This window comes from Emys orbicularis, chromosome 8 (genome assembly GCF_028017835.1).
Source record: "Emys orbicularis isolate rEmyOrb1 chromosome 8, rEmyOrb1.hap1, whole genome shotgun sequence".
Classification (NCBI taxonomy): Eukaryota; Metazoa; Chordata; order Testudines; family Emydidae; genus Emys; species Emys orbicularis.
The window spans coordinates 35691346-35711929 of record NC_088690.1 but is presented as its reverse complement, the minus strand read 5'-3'; the positions used below and the strand labels follow the sequence as shown (position 1 = coordinate 35711929).

At 40.7% G+C, this 20584-nt stretch overlaps 1 protein-coding gene across 1 annotated transcript in view; it reads left to right on the top strand.

Moving 5' to 3' along the window:
* ARHGAP29 (Rho GTPase activating protein 29) overlaps positions 1-20584 on the top strand; it is an 82105-nt gene that overhangs the window by 49206 nt on the left and 12315 nt on the right. The window contains exons 3-12 of the mRNA XM_065409090.1: positions 10861-10957; positions 11313-11385; positions 13917-13983; positions 14495-14632; positions 14918-14982; positions 15593-15703; positions 15804-15884; positions 16195-16383; positions 16667-16804; positions 18537-18727. Of these exons, the coding sequence (XP_065265162.1) occupies positions 10861-10957; positions 11313-11385; positions 13917-13983; positions 14495-14632; positions 14918-14982; positions 15593-15703; positions 15804-15884; positions 16195-16383; positions 16667-16804; positions 18537-18727 (1150 nt within the window). The remainder of the gene's footprint in view (positions 1-10860; positions 10958-11312; positions 11386-13916; positions 13984-14494; positions 14633-14917; positions 14983-15592; positions 15704-15803; positions 15885-16194; positions 16384-16666; positions 16805-18536; positions 18728-20584) is intronic.

Genomic DNA, 20584 nt, shown 5'->3' with positions numbered 1-20584 from the left:
CACTCAGATTTGGGCGCCACCTTGACGGGGGACGGCCAGTCCAAATTTGAGTTAGCAGCACTATGACTCCATGCACCAGGGAGCGACGCCCAGAGTGAGAAGCTGAGCCCAGCCATCCATGAGGGACAGGAGTCACTGCTATGGGTACTAGTGGCTTGTGTCCCTCACGGATGGCTGTGGGCAGGCTTGCTCTGCGACTCTTTCTCTCCCCACCCTCCAGGCTTGCCACCCCCTGGGGGCAAGACTTGTTCCACTTTAGCCACTAGAAATCTTGGGAGATATGCTTGGATACAACTTTCTGTCTAGTCCTGGGATCATCCTGTCCTCCAGGATGCTACTGTGGAGCTAGCTAGGGCTGCCGTCACTAGGCCCTGCCTACATGACATGGAGAACGCTCTGAGGTGTAGGTAAAAATCCCACCTGCTTTTCTTCCTCTGTCAAGAGCCAAGTGGAGGATTCTCTGTGTTGACAGCTTGTGTTTCTTTATATAACTTTTTCCTTGCTCTAGGTATTTTCTCTTGTTCTCTACTTATAATCTTCTGTAGTGATGCCCAACATATTATTTCTTCCCCTCCCCTCTGGTATAGATACTTGCTGCTATGTCAGTTACGAATGCTGTTTGGTTTATCTGTATCGTTCTCATACATGGAGGTAAAGCGTCTTATGGTTATTTTCTTCTTGCCAAGTAGCTCCTCCTGCTTGTGCTTTAGGAGTACTGCAGACACTAGAACCCTAGTCTTCTGTCGCTTCATGATGCAAGCATGTAGGGCTCTCCCTGAGATGAAGGTTCCTGTGAAGTCATAACTCCACTGGTTCTGTACTTGCTGTCAGCACTGTGGGAGCAAATAACCTGAATTTCTAATATAAAAAGCAAGCAGAAGAGTAAGCTTTAAAAACACTCACCTCGTCCCCTGGCTCAAAAATCTTTTTTATTTTATTTTATTTTATTTTTTTGGTAATCATAGCATGGGTACAAACTCTATTTGACTTTCTTTGCAGGTCATCTTTAAAGCCCTGGCTTAGTCCATGTAATTAGTACACTCACATCAGAAATAGACTTGATAACTAGTGTTCAGTTTAGTGCTAATTAAACAGAACATATGCTGTTAGTTCATTTGGAAACTAAATGGGCAGTTTTATCAGCATTTGAGAGTAATAGAGCTACTACACACTGTTTTAGTGAAACACAATTGTATATTGTGTAATAGTAGTGCTGCAGATTTGTCATGCTACTCTTTTTTTATAAAAATAGCAGAGTAGTCATGCTAAACTTAATAAAAGTCATGTTTTAGGGGGAAATGGTGTGTAAAGTCAGAGTTATGAAAACAATTATACCCCTTTTAAATACAATAAATATAAATCCCATCGCCTCCTCACTCCACTGAGGGGGGCACTGACCACCTGCAGCATCCTCCTCCACCCTCGCACCACAACCCTAATCCCAACTTGGTCAAACCAAAGTGTAATGCCTGGTGTGGGAAGCCTTGTCCAGCCCCCACAGGACAGGAGCCACCTCTGCAAGCTGAGTGCAGGGTTGTTGATTTTCTCTCCATCCCTCCTCACTGGGCTGGTGACCTACCTTGAACCTTCCTGTTTCCCACCATTTTGGGAAACTCTGCTTTATTAAAACCACAGACAGAAAAGTCATCGTCAAACAGAAAAATTACAGTATCCATGATGCTTCTACCCCCATGACAAACCAGCACCTTAATAATGAGTTATATGAAAGTATTACTATCAACATGCTTTAAATAAAAAGGGCAGAGTATAACAGTGCAGTTGCATCATCCAGTCGTTTTTTCAGGAGGTGAGCCCAGCTAGGTCCAATAGCATGGCTATAGCTTTTTATGTACACATGAAGAATTGGCATGCAGCCATAGCTCATTTAGAGAATTTAAGGTCAGGTCTATACTGTGAACTTATATCGGTACAACTGTCATTCCAGGGTGTGAAAAATCCTTGAGCGATGTGGTTATACCGACCTAACCCCTGTGTAGACAGTGCTATGTCAATGGGAGAGCTTCTTCTGTTAACACAGCGATCACCTCTCGGGGAGGTGGATTAACTATGCTAACAGGAAAAGCTCTCCTATTGGCGTCGTAGCATCTTCACTAAAGCGCCACAGCAGCGCAGTTGCACCAGTGCACTGTATGTTAAGGCAAGCCCTAAGTAGGGACTTGGCTGATGGAATGAGAGACCTTTACACAGCGAAAATGGGTGTGGTGCACAGTGATTTTGCTGTTACAGTATGTAACAGTCTTTGCCTTAAGCTGGAAAGGAACCAAAGTTCTAGCATGTTTCTAGTTTGAATGCATCACACTTCTTCAAGAGCTGTTTCAGACGAGATTAAAAACTCAAGGTTCTGATTATTTTGGGGGATTTAAAATTTAATGGAACTTTTTGCACATTTTGGGGGGGATCTGCTTTGGTGACCTGATTAAATTCTAATGTGTAGCTACTTTCTTCCTAACTAGATTTCCCTCTTCCTTTTAATAAAATACTGTATTCGTCACTTGCTGGCTATCAAAAGACTTCAATGAAAAATGTTTTAATGTTGGTCTTAGTCATTCACTGTTCTCCTCATGTGCCTGGGGATTTAAATATGAGTGGTTATGTGAACAGTGCTCTTTCAAATAGTGCCTGCAATTTTATTCCTCCCTGCCCCTCCCCCCCCGAAGAATTTGCACTTGTATAAAAATGATCTCACTTTGCCTAAAGTATAATATTTGCTGAATGCAAAGTCCCTTTGTCGTGCTCAGCTCTTTTGAGCCACTTTGCCAGATTGCTGGAGGGCTGAGGGACCTTTTTGAGACTGCCTTTCCCACCAGTGTTCCAGGATCCACTTTCTGCAACTCCATTGTGAAGGGGCAGGAATCCGCCCTATGGAAAAATTTGCTAGAAGTTAAAAGCATGAAAGTTATAGACTTTTACAGAAAGTACTTTAAACCCATAGGTTATCTTTCTTTATTATTTACTTTCATTGGGTTCGGAATCACACTGCAGTACTCTCTAGCACAGATATAATTCTCTGTTATGTTCTGTGGAATGGCTCAAACCCACCTGAATCACTTACTATTAAATTCTGTAGGAGTCTTCCACAAGAGTGGTATTAAGGTGGGTACTTATCCTGGGGCAGCTGGCGTATCACTCCTCACGGCCTCTCCAGAGGCCAAGTGCAGAACTACAGTTATCACTGCCTCAGTTTCCCCAATGAGACATGTATGTAGTGAAGTGTGCCCCTTCAGTGTAATTTATTCATCCAAAGGCCAATCAGACATGCAAGCAAGCCTTCACCCCAGCATCCTTAGTGGGGGGCAGCGTTAATCTTAATCTTAGTCCCATCTAAATCCACTCATCTCCCCCATCCAGGCTCCTTATCATTAAGATGCTCTCAACCCAGCCCCCTTCCCTCCCTAGATGGTATCTTACCTAGATGGTAAGAGTCCCCTAGAGGGACTCTTACCATCACCTGGGGAAGGTTTCCTTCTCAGGACTCTCTCAGAGCTCAAACCACTGCAGTTCTTCTCCAAAGTGGCATGTAGTTCCTCTGTGATCTGGACAATCTGCTGCTGTTTAATAAGGTCCTTCTCCTTAGGGACTTGGCACTCTTAGTGTGCTCCCCTTTCAGAACCTCTCTGGTTTAGGAGTAGTTTCCTAGGTACCCTTTACTGGTGAGCTCCCTAAATAGCTTCTCTGAGAATTCCTTCTCTGCTGGAGTTTCCTTCCTGTCTTTTGGAACTCTGTCTGAAGTCTCATAACTCTTTATTGGACCTTGTGGCTGTTCCTTAGCTAATTAATTGCTGCCCAGCCAAGTAGGCAATTAACTACTTGCAGGTGGATCTGGGTTGGCTTGTTCTCCTTAGCAGAGCCTATCACAGGTAGACTGGGAGCCTGGCCCCCTCAGGAGCCAGCTATTCTGTGACAGGCATGTTTACAACATGTATGCTTTGTATGCAGCATGTGCTTTGTGCCAACTGTTGAAGCAGAAGGTGATTTTAGAGGAAGTAGGCATCTATCTTAATCTGAGCTCTCAACCACAGGAGTCTTTGCACAGCCTGTTCAGTGGTCATGAAGTAGATGGACTCTCCTCTCCCACATCCCAACTTCTTAATTCCTTGCCGTGTCTCACCACCAGTCTCCAACTCCATGGTTGCTCTAATCTAAACTAGTTTGGGAAGTTGAGGATGAGAGTTCTCAAACTGCTGGCTCAGACATCCAGCAGGCTGTCCCATGGTCAGAAAAGCAGAGTAGGGCAGGCCAAATGTCTGTATCAGCTTCTCTTGACATTGCAACTGCAGGAGTGGATCCTTTCACTCGTTGGGGGAGGCTGCCTCTTGAGCCACTTTCCCAAACAGACTGCAGAGGACCAGACACCTGAGAAGTGCCTTCAGTGCTGAAGCCCTTTTTATGAAGAATTTTCCCACTTGGGATAAAATTTTAAAGTACATAAGCAATCCTGAATTTAAGCCTCTGATCAAACAATGCAATGCATAGAACTGTTCAAATATTTCCAATTTGCCTCCCCCGTTGACATGTTTGCAAGTTGTCCAATTATTTCCTCTCTCTTCCTCTAGTTAGTCTGATGCAAACATGTTTTAAATTTGGAGCCAAATTCACTGCACTGACTGCTGTGGAACTGTGCTTCCTTATCCACAAGTGAATTTGAGCCTTAGTTCTTCATACCAGCTTAAAAAAAAAAAGACCTCTTATTGCAAAGTTCTGGTGAGAGTTTCATTTGTAGCTAATGTCTAGAAAGGCATGGATTGCAGCTGTTGCACAGCCAATGTATGTTTGTTTATACATATGGCAAAGAGGTACAGCGAGGTGTTAAGGACTGGGGGATTATTGGTAGAATTCGAAAGATAAAATCAGCCCTAAAATGGTGGTAGAGAATTGTTCACAATTGAATAATTTTAAGATTAATAGCAAAAGAATAAGCTCTAGCAGCAACTTCTGCTCTTTTTAAACAGGACACTTTGGCTCAGTTAAATCATGTTAATAATAGAAATATGTCAGCATCTCAACTAATTAAATATATGAATATGGAAGTTCAGTTTACTTTTAGTTAAGTGGTTTTTCCTATGTCAGTCAATATACCAAGATAAAAACTGCCATGATTAACTGCAATATAAGATTAGACCTTCCATTAGCTACATTGTGCTTTTGCCCTAAGGACCTCTAGCAAATGATATTGCAACACTGTTCCATACACATTTGTCCTTAAACATTTATGAAAAATTTTATATTCCTCAAATGCATTTAGTTATGCATTTCAAGGTCGATGTACAGCGTGCAGTGAGCATGTGTTGTGTTAAGAAACAAAGTAAAAAAGAGCTCAAATAAGCCAGTACTCATGCATCCATCCTAAATCAAAAGCTTAGGAAAAAATTGTTTTCCATCGGCTACTAAAAGTAACAAACTGGCAGTGGGAAACAGTTACACTGTGAAATGCCATCATGATAACACAAGCATGATATGTCTCTCTGTAGACATATAGTGTTATGTTGACAATTGTCAGCCGGTCACAATTAATCCTAGTGTTCCCTAATTAACATGTACTAAGGCAGGTGCAGACAAGTCCTCTTTTAGATCAGCTAGGAAGCAAATTCCAGTGTTGAGGGCACTCTCAGAAAATGCCAAGTCCTAGCGCTGAATCTACAAACTGTTGGCTTGAAAATCTCATACAATTACCACTCCTGCTCAGAAGTAAATAGGAAGCTGGTGCCAGAAGATTAGGTCTAAAAGGCTCCTTATGGCTATTACAGTAACTCCTCACTTAACGTTGTAGTTATGTTCCTGAAAAATGCAACTTTAAGCGAAACGATGTTAAGCAAATCCAATTGCACCATGAGAATTAATGTAAATGAGGGGGTTAGGTTCCAGGGAAATTTTTTTCACCAGACAAAAAACTTTTTAAACAAACAATTTAATACTGGCACACAGTGGTGATGATTGTGAAGCTTGGTTGAGGTAGAGGAGTCAGAGGGAGGGATATTTCCCTTACTGCTAAATGATGAACTAGCAATTGGCTGAGCCCTCAAGGGTTAACTCTCTCACTCTACAAGGCAGTGGGAATGGAGGGAGATATGCGCATTTCCCCTTTAAGTACACTGCCTTGTTAATTAGATTAGCTTGCTGAGACCGCAGCTGCTGCAAGCTCACTCCATCCTGAGCCCTGGTGTGTCCCCCCCCCTGCTCTATGGAACATGGGGTAAGCGGGGTGCAGGAGCACGGGGGAGGGGGACACCCTGCCATTAGCCCCCCTCTTCCTTCTCTCCCCACCGCACAGCAAGCAGGAGTCTTGGGGAGCAGCTCCAAGGCAGAGGGCAGGAGCGGCACATGGCAGTGGGGGGAGGGACAGCTGCAATGGCTAGGCAGCTGCTGCACAGGGAACTTAGGGGAGCAGGGAGCTGATAGGGGACTGCTGGTCCACCCTGGTTCCAAGCCCCCACCAGCTAGCTGCAATGGGTTGCTCTTCCTGCAAGCAGTAGACAAAGCAGGCGGCTGCCAAACGACATTAGAAGGGAGCATTACACAACTTTAAACGAGCATGTTTCCTAATTGATCAGCAACGAAACAACGTTAACCGGGACAATTTTAAGTGAGGAGTTACTGTACTACCAAGCAGACCAGCAACCACATTGTACATGCACTACTAGCTATAGCAGGGGTGGGCAAACTATGGCCTGGGGGCCACATCCAGCCCTTCAGACTTTTTAATCTGGTCCTCAAGCTCTCGCCAGGGAGCAGGGTTGCGGGCTTGCCCCGCTCCACGTGTGCCGTGGCTCCCAGAAGCAGCAGCATGTCCCCCTTCCAACTCCTATGTGTAGGGGCAGTGCGCAGACACACTTGGCTGCGCCTCCACATAGGAGCCAGAGGGGGGACATGCCGCTGCTTCTGGGAGCTGCTTGAGGTAAGCGCCGCCCAGATCCTGCCCCTGACCCCCTCCCACGCCCCGACCCCCTGCCCCAGCCCTGATCCCCCTCCTGCCCTCCGAACCACTCGGTCCCAGCCCGGAGTACTCTCCTGCACCCCCAACCCTCATCCCCAGCCCCACTCCAGAGCCTGCACCCCCAGCTGGAGTCCTCACCCCCTCTTGCACCCCAACCCCCAATTTCGTGAGCATTCATGGCCTGCCAACAATTTCCATACCCAGATGTGGCCCTCGGGCCAAAAAGTTTGCCCACCCTTGAGCTATAGCTTCTGAGTGGTCTTCAAGTGTAGCCAAAAGTAGAATGCATAGTGTTGTTGCATTTCTTCTGCTTTAATGTATAACTTGATTGCATTTTTTTCACTGACTTCAAGAAAGTATAAATTTGCAGAGTGGGGGTTTTAGGCAAGCATAAATTGTAGCCAAGAATCAATTATGGACATAAACTGTATCATTTTACTACCTATGAAAGGAATGGTGACACTAAGCTAGCATTTGGAATTCATGGTGTTTTGATGTTTGTTTTGTCAATAAAGTCCTACATTCGGAGAAGAGATTAAACTGAAAGTTCATTGAACAGAAGAACTACAACTACAAGGCTTCAAGTAATTGAAAAAAATGATTTTACTTTTAGAAGGTGGTTATTTAAAGACCTTGGAATACAAAAGCCAGTCATCCAGTTAAGGAGATAAAACAAAATTGTATGAACTTGTTGTATAGATAATAATTAACTGAATCATTTGGCAACAGAGGGAGGCTAGGACTGTAGACATCTTGTTGAGAAAAAGGAGTAGCGTTGTTAGGTCTGTTCAATTGGGTATGGTAGAATTAGCCTTTGAAAAGAAGAAGATCACACACAAGGTTTGTCAGTATAGCTATACCAGGAAACCCTCCTAGCGTGGACACAGACTGGCAAAAGGACTGTTGCTGGTATAACTGTGTCTGCATTAAGGATCTTGCCAGCCATAGCTATATCGGCAAAAAATCACAACCTAACTGACATAGCTATACTCGCAAAACTTTTAAGTGGAGACCATAGTTTGACTATCTCCTCATTCAAAAGAGCAGATTCAAAGTCTCTCTTCGCTTTAGAGAAGCATGGGTAACTATCTCCAGGAATATCTCTGGAATTCTTATTTCTAAAAATATTTATAATCACAGTGTTCCAAACAGTCTGTTTTGTGTTAGGCATTTTATTTGGATTAAGCTTCTGGTTTCTTTGACTTTGAAGATATAAAATCTGAAATCTGTTTTACAATGCCCTGATATTGTTAGTCAAGCTGACTGTCAGTACATATCCCTTTTGTTCCTTCAAGAATACAGCTCACCTTTAATATATTACACGTATTGCCTTTCAGGCACTAGATGGCAGGTATGTTATCTTTATAGTGTGACTTCAAAAAATTAACATTTTCCCTTGCAAATGCTATTAAGTTGCATGCTCCCTTTGAAACTTGCACTACTATAGATAGATGCCATTTCCAGACAGGGAAATATTACTACAGTCCATTGTTGTCAGTAGCTATTGTGTGCAGTCAGGATGTCCTGGGGAAAGAGTGTGCATGTTTAAAGTTGATGTTAAGTACATCAGGAATGCACTAGTAAGAGACATGAAGTAAGCTGTCTATATCCAACTTTATTGGTAGGCATTTTGGGGAATCTTATTAGATGAGAGGTGGGAGTCCTGAAACTTCTTTTGTCATATAATTTTTGTTACCCCACTTAATGTGATGGAATCTGAAAGGGAAAGTTTTCTCCATCACTGAAAATGAAGGCCTAACAAGATGAGCATGAGTCTTCCTGGAACAGGAAAGCTGATTCTTAGTGCAGACAGCCTTTCTTTAGGGTGAGGTTGCATGTTAAATGTTTCACTAGTACAGTGAGAGAAGCACTGCTTCTCTGAAGATATTTTGGTTAAGGATTTATTAAATATTTTCATGGTAAGTCCTTTGTGTTTCAAATAGGCAGGATTTTGTGCTTGCATTTTAATGTTTTTTCCAATCATGGATGGCTGGTAATTCATAAATCCTTTAGTTAAATGTTGTTGCTTAATGATTAAGTTTGGAAGACTTTATTTATAGACTTCGATTATTTCTGCAAAGTTGAGGGTTTTCAAAATGTTTTCTTCCATTGATTTTTACAAATCCACTCAAAACTTGTAATCTAATGTTTGCTCTGTGGAACTTTATAGCGTGTATTACTTTTTCTTCAGAAGTACCAGAGGCATTATTTTCATGTTAATCACACAATATAAAATGGAAAAGGAGAGAGAAACCTTGATCTTAACAGGGAACAATGTCCACAGTAGTAACTGCTGGTATTTTTGTCATGTGACTACTATTAAACTATTGTTGCCATTTCATTACAGTATGTTCTTCATATGCCAAAGAATTGTTATACAGCACAGGACTGCTTAATGTCAGGCTCGCTTGCTATAAAACCACTTTTAAAAAATATTTTGGCAAATCAGTTGGCATGCTGAGTACATGCAAGGAAGGAGGAATGAATTTGTGTTAATTTGCTAGTGAAAACGTTTCCTTTCACAAAGGAAGTCTGAGAAGATCTGATTTACTTACTGTATTTTCTTTGTTTTGGTGACCCATTAGGGTTTAAGCATCTGGCAGGAAGCCTTGATGTAGTTTAGACTGAAGCCTTAAAAAGCATAAGCTTATTAGGAAAATTCTGTACAATGAATTACATTTTCACTTAATGTTGGAGTTACTGATTCTAGAAATAGATACAGTGAGTTTTTTATTTCCATATTTCAATTTTTGTATGTTTGAAGCGCTACAAATAGGTTGAATTATTTGTGTTGGGTTAATATTGTCATGAATGTTGCAAAAGGGGTGGGTGTGTGTGTGTGTGTGTGTGTGTGTGTGTGTGTGTGTAAATTTTATGGCATCTGGGTAAACCAGAATTTCACATTGTCCAATTAAGCCTTCAGGAATAGATATTAATCTAAATTCCATTGGCTCGGGCAAGTCACTAAGATTGTCTACCCGAGGTCCACCCCGGGTTCAGGGCAGAGTATTTTGGAGAGAACCAGAAAGAAAACTGCTCTTTGCCTCCTTGCTGAGGGTTTAATTTGGGTGTAGGATAGAAAAAATCCTGCTTTTCCCCCCTCGTGTCTCGAGGCTCTAGTAAGGGTCAGTTGCTCTAATACTACAGTGTTAAACACTAAGAGTGAAGAGTGACCTTATCCTTTTCCTATTTTGAAATCACATGTGATGGTGGTAGAGCAATTCTTTCTCTATTCTCCACTGCCCCCAACTTGCACAGTGGAACAGAATAACTGTTACTAAGCTGGGTCATCAGATTGCAGGACTAATACAAATGAAGGTTTCTGCCAAGGAAACAACCTATGGCATTTCCCTGGACATCTCATCTAGATACAGGATTTCTGTTTTCAGATATGAAATAGGAATATATTTGTATGGAGCCCTTTTGTTTTGGTAAACTGTTTTTTGGACTTCCTTGACCAGCCTGGAAGATAGAGAAGCAGTTTCCTATATCAATATTTAAATAATTTATGAGCTGTGTGTTGCCACTGCCTTGTAGGTGACTGAATCACTCCTGTGAGTGGCCATCCTTCCTCCTTTGCTCCCACTTCCTCTCTCCTCCCCCTCCCCCAAAGAGCATCCACACAGACCTTAACTGGGAATAGGGAAATGTAGGGAATTGAGTGATGGTAACCTTATTCCCAGTTTGGAAGTTTTCTGGGTTATTGTGCTTATCTGTTTGCCCTGAACCTGAGTTACATTTATTAGTTTGCTCCAAATGTTTTATAAACAATTCTAGAAATATACTTTCATGAAGTTTAGGGTTACCTTTCTCTATAGATGTTTTCCACAAGATTGTTGTATGAATTTTCCTGTATGATTTGTAAAAATGAACAATTTCTCTTATTTGGATTCTGTTTGTTTCCTAAGCTGTGAACTTCAAAGAAGTGAATGAAGAAAACAAGAGAGAACTCTTCAGTGAAATATTTTCATCTATTGACACATTGGCGTTCACCTTTGGAAACGTGTAAGTGGTATAGGTTGGAATTTAAAAGGAATAATACTGAACAGAATTAATACAGACTAGTAGTAAATATTCATTTTGTCTTCTAGATAAAGTTTGGTTGAGACATGAACTTAAGTAAATCACACCTTGAGCAGTCTTGGGATTTTGTTGCTCTTGTAGATAGCTTAAAAACTTGATAGTTTGAATATGCTAAAAGAAAATAGATTATTTTTGAACATACTGTTCTGCAGAGCTTTTAAAAAATAGATAGATGGATTCTTTAATTTGCACCTAACTTTCTGTTTGGAGGGACTTGTAGAAATTCTGTTCAAAAGTAACAAACAAATGAAACAGTTTTTTTCTGTTTTTGTGGCAGTGTTTCAGACTTCCTTATGGGAGATGTAGACAATGGTTCGTCACTGGGACTTCCTGTATCTCGTAGAAGTCGGGTAGGCTGAACGCATTCTTTTGGGAGTATGGAATCATATTTGTAAAGGAAATTTTCATAGTCTTTTCATCTTAATTTGAATATCCTTGTTTCTGGATTAATTTGTTTGATTTTCTGAAAGATTAAACCAGTTAAAATGTAAATGCCATTTTATAGTGTCATTAAGTCTTCCCTGTATAAAATATTTTCATGTTTTTAATACCAGTGATGTTTCACTTTCGCCAGTCTTGTTTAGATTATTTCATGTTTAAAATAAGTTTATCCAGCAGAGCAATTACATTGCTTGATTCCAGTAAAGTGTTAATTTTTTAAAGTTTGTTCTGGTTGTTAAAAGTAAGCATTTTGGACCTAGAAACAGAGCCCAAGTTTAATTATCTATGAATAAATATATAAAATGTAATACATTATCAGTGCTGTGCAGGCTGGAAAAAAACAAAAACTTGGTAAGCCATGCCCGGTGTATATTGTATGCAAGAAAATATAGTTAAGAAACAGTATGTATGATGATCCAGACTGTTAGAGTATCAAGAACGAAAGCTGAAATTCAAGCCCAGATCTTGGAGTGCATGATTTTAGGCACTGTCTATGCTACTAGAAAGCATCTTTAAGATATAGTTCTGTAGCATTGTTATGGTCAAGTCTTGTTAAGTTTTCTTTCCTGTACTGTTAAACTTTTCTTTTTTTTTTTAACTTTTAGAGATCTATGGTTATAGCAAGGCTAATACACTGTTCTCCATGGCCTTGTCTACACTAGGGAAAGTGGGGTTGGTTGGTTTGTTTAATTTCAGGAGCCCTCATGTAGACAGGCTTCCAGCAACTGTAACAGTTTTCAGCATTATGCAGTTTAGACTTGTTCCCAACAGAGTTAGATGAGACAGCCAGTGGGCCATCTACATAAATGGGCTCCCAAAGTTAACACTTGTTCATCTGCAACAGTGGGGAAAACTTTTCAAAAATGTTGCTAGTGTTTAATCAGGGACTTGGAGAAGTGTGTGTTAATTCTGGGTTCAAAAGTAATTATTACTTATTTTTCTGTCCATGCAGGCAAGGAAAGTACTTTTATAACATACTTTGGCCTCGGCAGTTTTACACAAATTTGCTTAACCATGGATTCTTTGGAAGTGAATAGGGCATCCTAAAGAGTAAATCATGAATGTCATGTAGCTAAATGATTAGGAGAATGAGAAAATTATGAAGTTGGGGTGAAAAGACAATAAAAACCAAACAATAATGGAAGTTCAAAGGAACTGATGAAGAAATTCCGAAATAATTTAGAAAGCAGAGCCTTAAAACTAACTGGCAAACAAGACCCCTTGGAATCTTAGGAAATCCATGAAGAACTTTCAGTGGTTTCTGCTTGGCAGCTGAGTGGACAGTCCGAGGTAGTGTAAGTTAGTGTATTCCTGTCTGCAAAGCTGTTAACGAAACTAGTGCTACCAAAACCTGAACCAGGAAGTTACCAAAACAGAAACAGGCTGTGGTTGATTTTAATCTCCATTTGAAAAGTTAGAAAAATCAGGAAGAAAAATTGCCTAAACAAGTAAACATATTTGATAGATAAATTTATTTTCAAACTCTTGTTGCAAATTAAATTATAGAAGTGCTTGTGTTTCTTCAGTTAGTCATGTAGTGCTTAAAGTTTAGCTTAGTTTCTAGAATGAGTTAATTTTTATGATTGAAAAACATAAAGGGGAGAATGTCTTAAACCTGGAGGTGATCAGGAGTCTTAGACCAAGTACCCATAATTTGTGTAGCTCTTATTTAATTTTGTATATCTTAATAGATAAAGTTGTAGAGAGTAAGGGACCTGCTAAGAAGGTTGCCTTGGGCAGAATCTTAAAAAAGGGAAACTACTGAAGAATAACATAAGGTGTAGAGTGAAGAGCCCAATCCCACAAACCCTTCATTATACAAGGCTCACTGAAATCATTTGCTTCGTCAGTGGGTCAGATCATAGCAGTAAGGGCGTCTGTAATGAGACCAGTGGATGAAAAATGTGGAAATTACTTGAAAGTTTTTACTAAAGGACTTGTAAGAGAAAAAGGGGGAATGGAATGGAGAAGTTGCAGGATAAGAGTAAATCTGTGGGAAGTTTATATGCTTAGCCTTAATGTACATAATGAATGCTGGTGGGCGGGTGGGGGAAAAGTTTATCGTAGTTCTATCACTTTCCTGATTCTTGTCCAGAACTCCACTGATTGGCTGAAAGGTGTGTGTCTGTCTGTCTGTGTGTCTGTCTGTGTGTGCAGGGTAGGATGTGTGGATCCAGTAAATGTCAACTGCTTTGTTAAACAATTAGAAGACTACTGCTCAAAAATGTTTAAAAGACAAGTAAAAATTCCCTGGCATTTAAACTGTCTCAGGAGCTTAGAAGTTCTTAAGCATAAATAGTTAGCCCAGCTCCATCTCTTGCTATGTCAGTGGTAAATTATGAAAAATTAAAGGCAGGTAGCTCCTCTTGTTTTGTTAGTATGCTTTCGGTCCTTGGTTTGACTATTCTGCTCTAACGCACTTTATTTTATTACATGCAAGTCTTTTGAAAACCTTTCTGTGGAGTCTGTGGGATCACTACATGAACGGGAGGATGTTCAAGATACAGGTAGATGTTTTTACATGAATGAGCATCTCTCTTTACTTTATTTGTACATTCTGTCTTGCATATGTTCATAACTGTGAACATATTCTCTAAATAAACTCGATACTTCAGGGGTTTTTTAATCGGGCATATTAAGATTAAGACTAAAAATGAATTCAGAAATCTAAATTGAGAGAGAATCCATATTTGTGCTTATTAACTTTTTGGAGAAAATAGACTAGCACTGAGCCACATTTGTGTGTAATTGAGACTAGTGTTTTTGGTTAACTTTTTTTTTTTTTTTTTTTTTTTTTTTAAGAAAGTTATGCTGACCATACAACTAGGCAAGATAAAATACCATGACCCTTTAATTTGTTCTAAAACCCCTGTCAGTCCTATTTAGAGTCAACTAGCATTAAAGAACTACTCTAGATCAGAGCTGCTTTAGTGTTCACAGTTGGCTGATACTGGCTTCACTGTCGGTGTGTGGTCATGTCTAAAATTCACTTCTTTGCATTTGACATTTTATTTTCAGGACATCTTCGGGCTGAAGAGGTCGATAGCATGCTCCTAAGAAATGACAGCGGACTTGAATCGGCTCTGTCTTATGCTAAAGCTTGGTCAAAATATGCCAAGGATGTAGTCGCATGGATAGAAAAAAAACTTAGCCTGGGTGAGTGGCTCTTTCTGGCATCTAATCAGCTTTGTCACAGTGGAATTAAATCTGTTGTCAGGCTTGTGCTGCGGACTGTCAATAATCTGATTTCTAAATTAGGAGCTGTTCAACTGAAGTGAATAGAATTGTTACCCATTTCCTGTAATTGAAAGATTGTAACAAAATGAAGATGTTGTGTCTGTCCTTTTCTGTTAAAATAAGAATGCAAACCATGTTTGATGTTTGGTGCAGTTGCTGTTACCGTTAACGTTTATGTGTGAAATCCAATTTTTCCCCCCACAGAAGTGGAATGTGCTAAAAACTTAGCAAAAATGGCTGAAACTGCAAAAGCTATTGTTGGACCCCAGGTGAGTGTTCAGTTAATTCTATTTTTTTAAAACTTCTCTTATGTTTAAAAAAAAAAAAAAAAAAAAACCAAATGGGATATTTAGGTTGGTATCCAATTTCAAAATTAAAATAACTTCCTTGCTCTTGGAAGTCCCAGTTCTGGGCACTGAAGAGTTAATTTTTGTATAAGTGAATACAAAGGAGATTACATGGTAAATTATCAGCTCAACCCTTCTGAATCTCATTTGACTCTGTGTGGAAATTTTGATGACTGAACATATCTATTGGAAGTATAGAGTGGTCTTTATGTAATTAACTTCAGTAAAAGTTCCTTACATTCCTTAAAAAAAGCTGCCTTGCATCATGCTTCTATTTTGTGTGCTATTTTTCAGTGTGCTTAGTAACCACAAAACTTAGACATGTAGGAACCTTCTCTTTTTAAGTATTCTCTTAATGGAAGTGAAATTGTTAGAGAGAATTATAACAATAACCTTCACGTTACAGCTTTAATTCTGGGTTTCACACATGCAAAAACCTGAGGATCTAGTTAAATTCTACTAGGATCTGGAGTGACTACATCCTCCTCTTCTACCCTGCAATGTTGCTAGTTTCTTTTGTGTTTAATCCTAGGATTACATGCCATTCCAGTCTATATTCATAAACGCTTTTCAAAATGATATTGAGAACAGTCAGCTTTGGCAAAAAACAGCAGCTGCTCTCCAGACTAACAAATTTGTGCAGGTAAAATTTTATTCCTCATGTAATTGTTACAATGCATAGCAGCATACTTTCTAACAAAATATGACTTTATTATTTAGCTTATAAACTTTTTCTTATCTAGCCTCTTGTAGGAAGAAAAAATGAGTTGGATAAACAAAGGAAAGATATCAAGGAACTTTGGCAGCGAGAACAGAAGAAAATGGTTGGTATTTCTGTGTACTGAACACTGAGTGTCCAGCATTTTCAAAAATTGCTCAATATGCAGGCCAGAACTTACAAACTTGAGTGCCTAAAGTTAGATATCTAAACCCATATTAAGCCACCCACAGCTTTCGTTGGCTGCAGTTCATAACCCATAGGGTTATGCTGTAGGGTGAAGGCTCCTCAGATGTTGCTTGTAGTCAATACTGTAAAATGGAGGCCTTTACATAGCAGCCTCTTTTCCAGTTGCATAATTGCATTATTTGATGCAAAGGGATTCATTCTTTGCTCTTGCACTGTATATTGTATAGCAAGAACTGGAAGCTACTCTAAGAAAAGCAAAGCTACTGTACCTGCAGCGTCAAGAGGAGTATGAGAAGGCAAAATCTTCCACCATTCGTGCTGAGGAAGAACATCTGAGCACAAGCAGCAGTCTTGTGAAAGATGTCAGCAAACAGTTGGAGAAAAAGCGAAAGCTAGAAGAGGAGGCTCTACAGAAAGTAAGAGCTCTATTTGTTTATTCCAAAAGTGGTTTTTTGCAATGACAGTGTTCTCGGGTTTTACTTGTGCTTGGACAATGAGAGATAAGTAAGCCAATGTTTTGCTTGTAATTTACCATAATCCATGCTTTTTTAGATACTGATTTTTTTTTTTTTTTTTTAATAGGAACCCTCAGTTACAAGCTTGCTGGTCCATTTTTTTTCTTAGTTTATTTCTGGTACCAAAGCTCTGTGGTCCATCAGTTACCTATCTATCTATCTATATATATATTTATTTTTTTAGACTGAAGAGGCCTGTGAACACTACAAAGCCAGCATGGCAGAAGTTGAAGAAAAGCGAAATGATCTGGAAAGCTTCAAAAGTGATACCTTAACACAGCTTCGGGAACTTGTTTTTCAGTGTGATCTTACCCTTAAAGCTGTAAGGAGACCCTTTAAAAAACTATTTCTGAACTCAAAAAGAAAGTCAGGCTTTAGAAAATAACCTTTAAACAGCTGTTTATGGGAGTGAGGTGTTGATACATTTACCTGAAGGGGTAACAAAGTAAAAGAAAACCAGCTTACGGTGCTGACTACTTAAAAATAATATATGTTTTCTCATGCTAGTGGCATCCCATTGAAAAGAATAGAAAGGTCCCTTAAGATATGTTCTTCATAAACTATTGCCTTGCAAGAATTTTGAATGTAGATGGGATTTTTGTAAACTTCTGTATGAACCCCAGTGATCATTGCAGAGAGCCTTTGCCCTGGGTTTACTTTGTGCCTGTTGCTCATGGGTACAACTTTTGTTCAAATTATGTTGTTTTTGTTTGAGGGTTAGAAAAGACATTTCCTTGTTCAAGAGTACAGAATGAAAGCTAGTAACTTTACACAAGTACAGTTCTGAACCCATTAACATTGATGTGCTTGAAGCTGCCATTAATTCAGTTTTGATTGGCTACAGTATATGAAATTCAATAGGCCTGCATAAGCAAAAAGGTTGTTGTATTTAGAAATGCTGCTTCCATAAGGCTAGAAGCTGTCATGTTAGTATAATCAGTCAGGAATTAGTTTGAGGAAGGGTGAAGGAGGGAGAGAAGCTAAGCCCCATTGCTTTGGTCTTTTAGATGACTAATCTACTATGCAGACTAACTCACTAATTTTAAACTTTGTTAGAAAAGACCAAATACAGAGGAGGAGGAGGAGATATTTCAGTTCACAATGAGGACAACAGCTTTGCTACATAGTATTTATATACTTATTCGTGGGACCCATATCTGTTCACATTGTGAAACTCAGCTGTATGGGGTTCCCTCCTTGCTAGTGCAAAGCGGCAATGGTGGTGGAGCCACAGGTATATGAATCCACAAGGCAAGAATCCATCCCCTCTGGAGGAGGGTGGAAGTGCAGCAGTGATTACTGTAACCCCGAGGCTGCAGTAGCTCGGCTCCTATTTCCTAGCCTGTGAGGAGAGGATTCCTTCTTTGACCCTCTGCAGACCTCCTCAGCCAATATCCTTTTAAATTAGTCTGCATCCTGGGGAGAAATCTTGTCATCTGTTACCTTAAAATATAGGATATAGGCCAACCTGGGTTTGGAACTCCCAATCTTTCACCCTGATAGAGGCTTTTGTCCTGTTGATGGGATGAACAGAAATCTCTGCTGGACACACCAATCCAAATGGAGAGACACTGGTGCTATGTTCACCAGCTGGAGATGGGATAGATATATGGGGAAAGCAGTTTGTGACATTGAGGATAAAGAGGGTACAACTAGTGCTTGGAAACCTGGGGAACATAAGAATGACCATACTGGGTCAGAGCAACAGTCTGTCTATCCCAGTACCCTGTCTTTCAACAGTGACCGGTGCCAGATACTTCAGAAGAAATTAACAGAACAGGGCAATTATCAAATGATCCTCACCTGTCGTCCAGTCCCAGCTTCTGGCAGTCAGAGGTTTAGGGACACTCAGAGCACAGGGTTGTCTCTCTGACTAATCCAGTATTAGAAAATATTTATGATAGAGTTGGCAAGCTTGTTTGAGTCCTCAATAAAGTGGGTTAATGAATTTTTTTCCCCTAACAAAAGTTAACTTAGGGGTGGATTACGTATAAACTATCTTGTAAATGTTTTAAAATGCCCCAAACTTTTTTTTAATCTTTATTTCATAACAGGCAACAGTTAACCTGTTCCAAATGCAGCATGCCCAGGTTGTATCTCTTCCAGTTAACTGTCAGACCCTCTGTGAGAATGCCAAGCTCTATGACCCAGGACAGCAGTATTTGGAGTTTGTGAAAAGTTTGCCAAAAGAAGACATTCCCATTGAATCAGGTTCTTTTGAAATTCAGAGTTCCGAGGTTGATGGGTGAGAGCTAATATTAATGATACTTGTTTACTTGAAATTAAATGTGAGGAAAATGTTTACAGAAGGATGCACCTAGCAGTGAAACTAAATTTGTACAAGAGTAAAATAGAACTTGCCATTTTACCATGAGTTGTGACTTAGGCCCCTCTGAATTATCCAGTAACCACGTTTAATTAGACATCAATGCTATAACTAAACCCACCAGAGTGTTGTATTTTCCCCTTTATTTATACTAGGGCTAAAAAGAACATAGATAAATTGTTTTGATTCAATCACTAGAATCAACTTGCTAATGTCTAGGTATAGCTATTTGGTAATATGAAAGATCTTGATCTTGAACAGTGTGTTTAGTTTGTAAGACATGCTGTAACAGGAGTGAACATGAATTTAGTGAAGCAACCTTGGAAGGTGGGAGTTAGAGAAGGCATGAGAAATACATGGGTTGTGCAGCTTTTGCTGCCACCACATCCTCATGGTTGTATATTGTCTTAGGTGTTTAAGCGTTTTGTTGCATGGAGTATTTCTGGTGTACAGTAGATTCTGCTTATTAGCAACCTTTCGGTTCCCAGCAAAAAGTTGCCATTATCTGGAAATAGCTACTAAGCAGAAGGCAGGTTTGCAGGGCTGCAGCCAGGGAAGGAAGCAGTGGGATGTACCTTCTGTGGCTGCAGTCCTGCAGATCTGCCTATGGCCAGTGCTTGGTATGTCCCAGCACTTCTTTCCACGGCTGCAGCCCTGCAAATCTGCCTGCGGGGTTGCAGCCAAGGAAGTACGGAGATGTGCAGAACCCGGGCCCCCAGGGCAGGACGCAGCTTGGAGAGTGCAGGGAGAGGTAGTGTGCACCTCCACCGGTTGGGGGGAGGGATAGCTCAGTGGTTTGAGCATTGGCCTGCTAAACCCAGGGTTGCGAGTTCAATCCTTGAGGGGCCATTTAGGGATCTGGGGCAAAAATCTGTCTGGGGATTAGTCCTGCTTTGAGCAGGGGGTTGGACTAGATGACCTCCTGAGGTCCCTTCCAACCCTGATATTCTATGATTCTATGGCCCTCAGTGCCCTGACAATCCAGGCTGCAGTCCCTCTCTCTGTTGCTGCCCTGCCTGCAGTCTCCCATCTGAGCCCACAGTGCCAGGACTCTGGCCAGGGTTCCCCCATTGGGGAGGGATGCAGGTGCCCCAGTCTCTTCGCTCCTATGTGGCCGATGGGTCCCCAATTGTAGCAGGTTTGCTGCAGACAGGGGAGAAAGTGCTAGGACATGCTGGACCCAAGCCACTGGTGCCCAGTGCAGGACGCAGCCTAGAGAGTGCAAGGGGAGGTTCTATTCAGCCCCCAGCACTTCCTTCCCTCCCTGCAGCCCCACAAACCTGCCTGTGGCCTTTCTTTTCCTCCCTCCTTCTCTCCTCTCTTCCCTCCCAACCCCCCAAAAAAAAGTTGTTAGGAAGTGACATGCCTGTTGCCAATATCCAAATCCCATTAACAATTAAAGTCAATGAGATGGGATTGGTTCCTGACAAAATGTTGCTATTAAATTTAAGTTGTTAATATCGGCATCACTAATAAATGGAATGTAGTGTGTGTTTGTCCAGCCTCTAGCATAATAGTGTCCTGATCTGGTGAAGCCTAGATGTTACTGTAATACGAATTGTTAATAATGACATCAAGCTTTTATTGGCATGAGTTTGGGATGGCTGCCTTAATCACAACTGTATTAGAACACTTACCCCAAACAAGTACCATTTTCTGGGTACCCTGGGAACTTTTACTGTTTCACCTCAAATTCTGGTTATGAATAATGCGATACTGGAAAGACTGCAAAACAGCATCTCAACTGAGCACGTCAAGAGGCTAAATGCCTTTCAG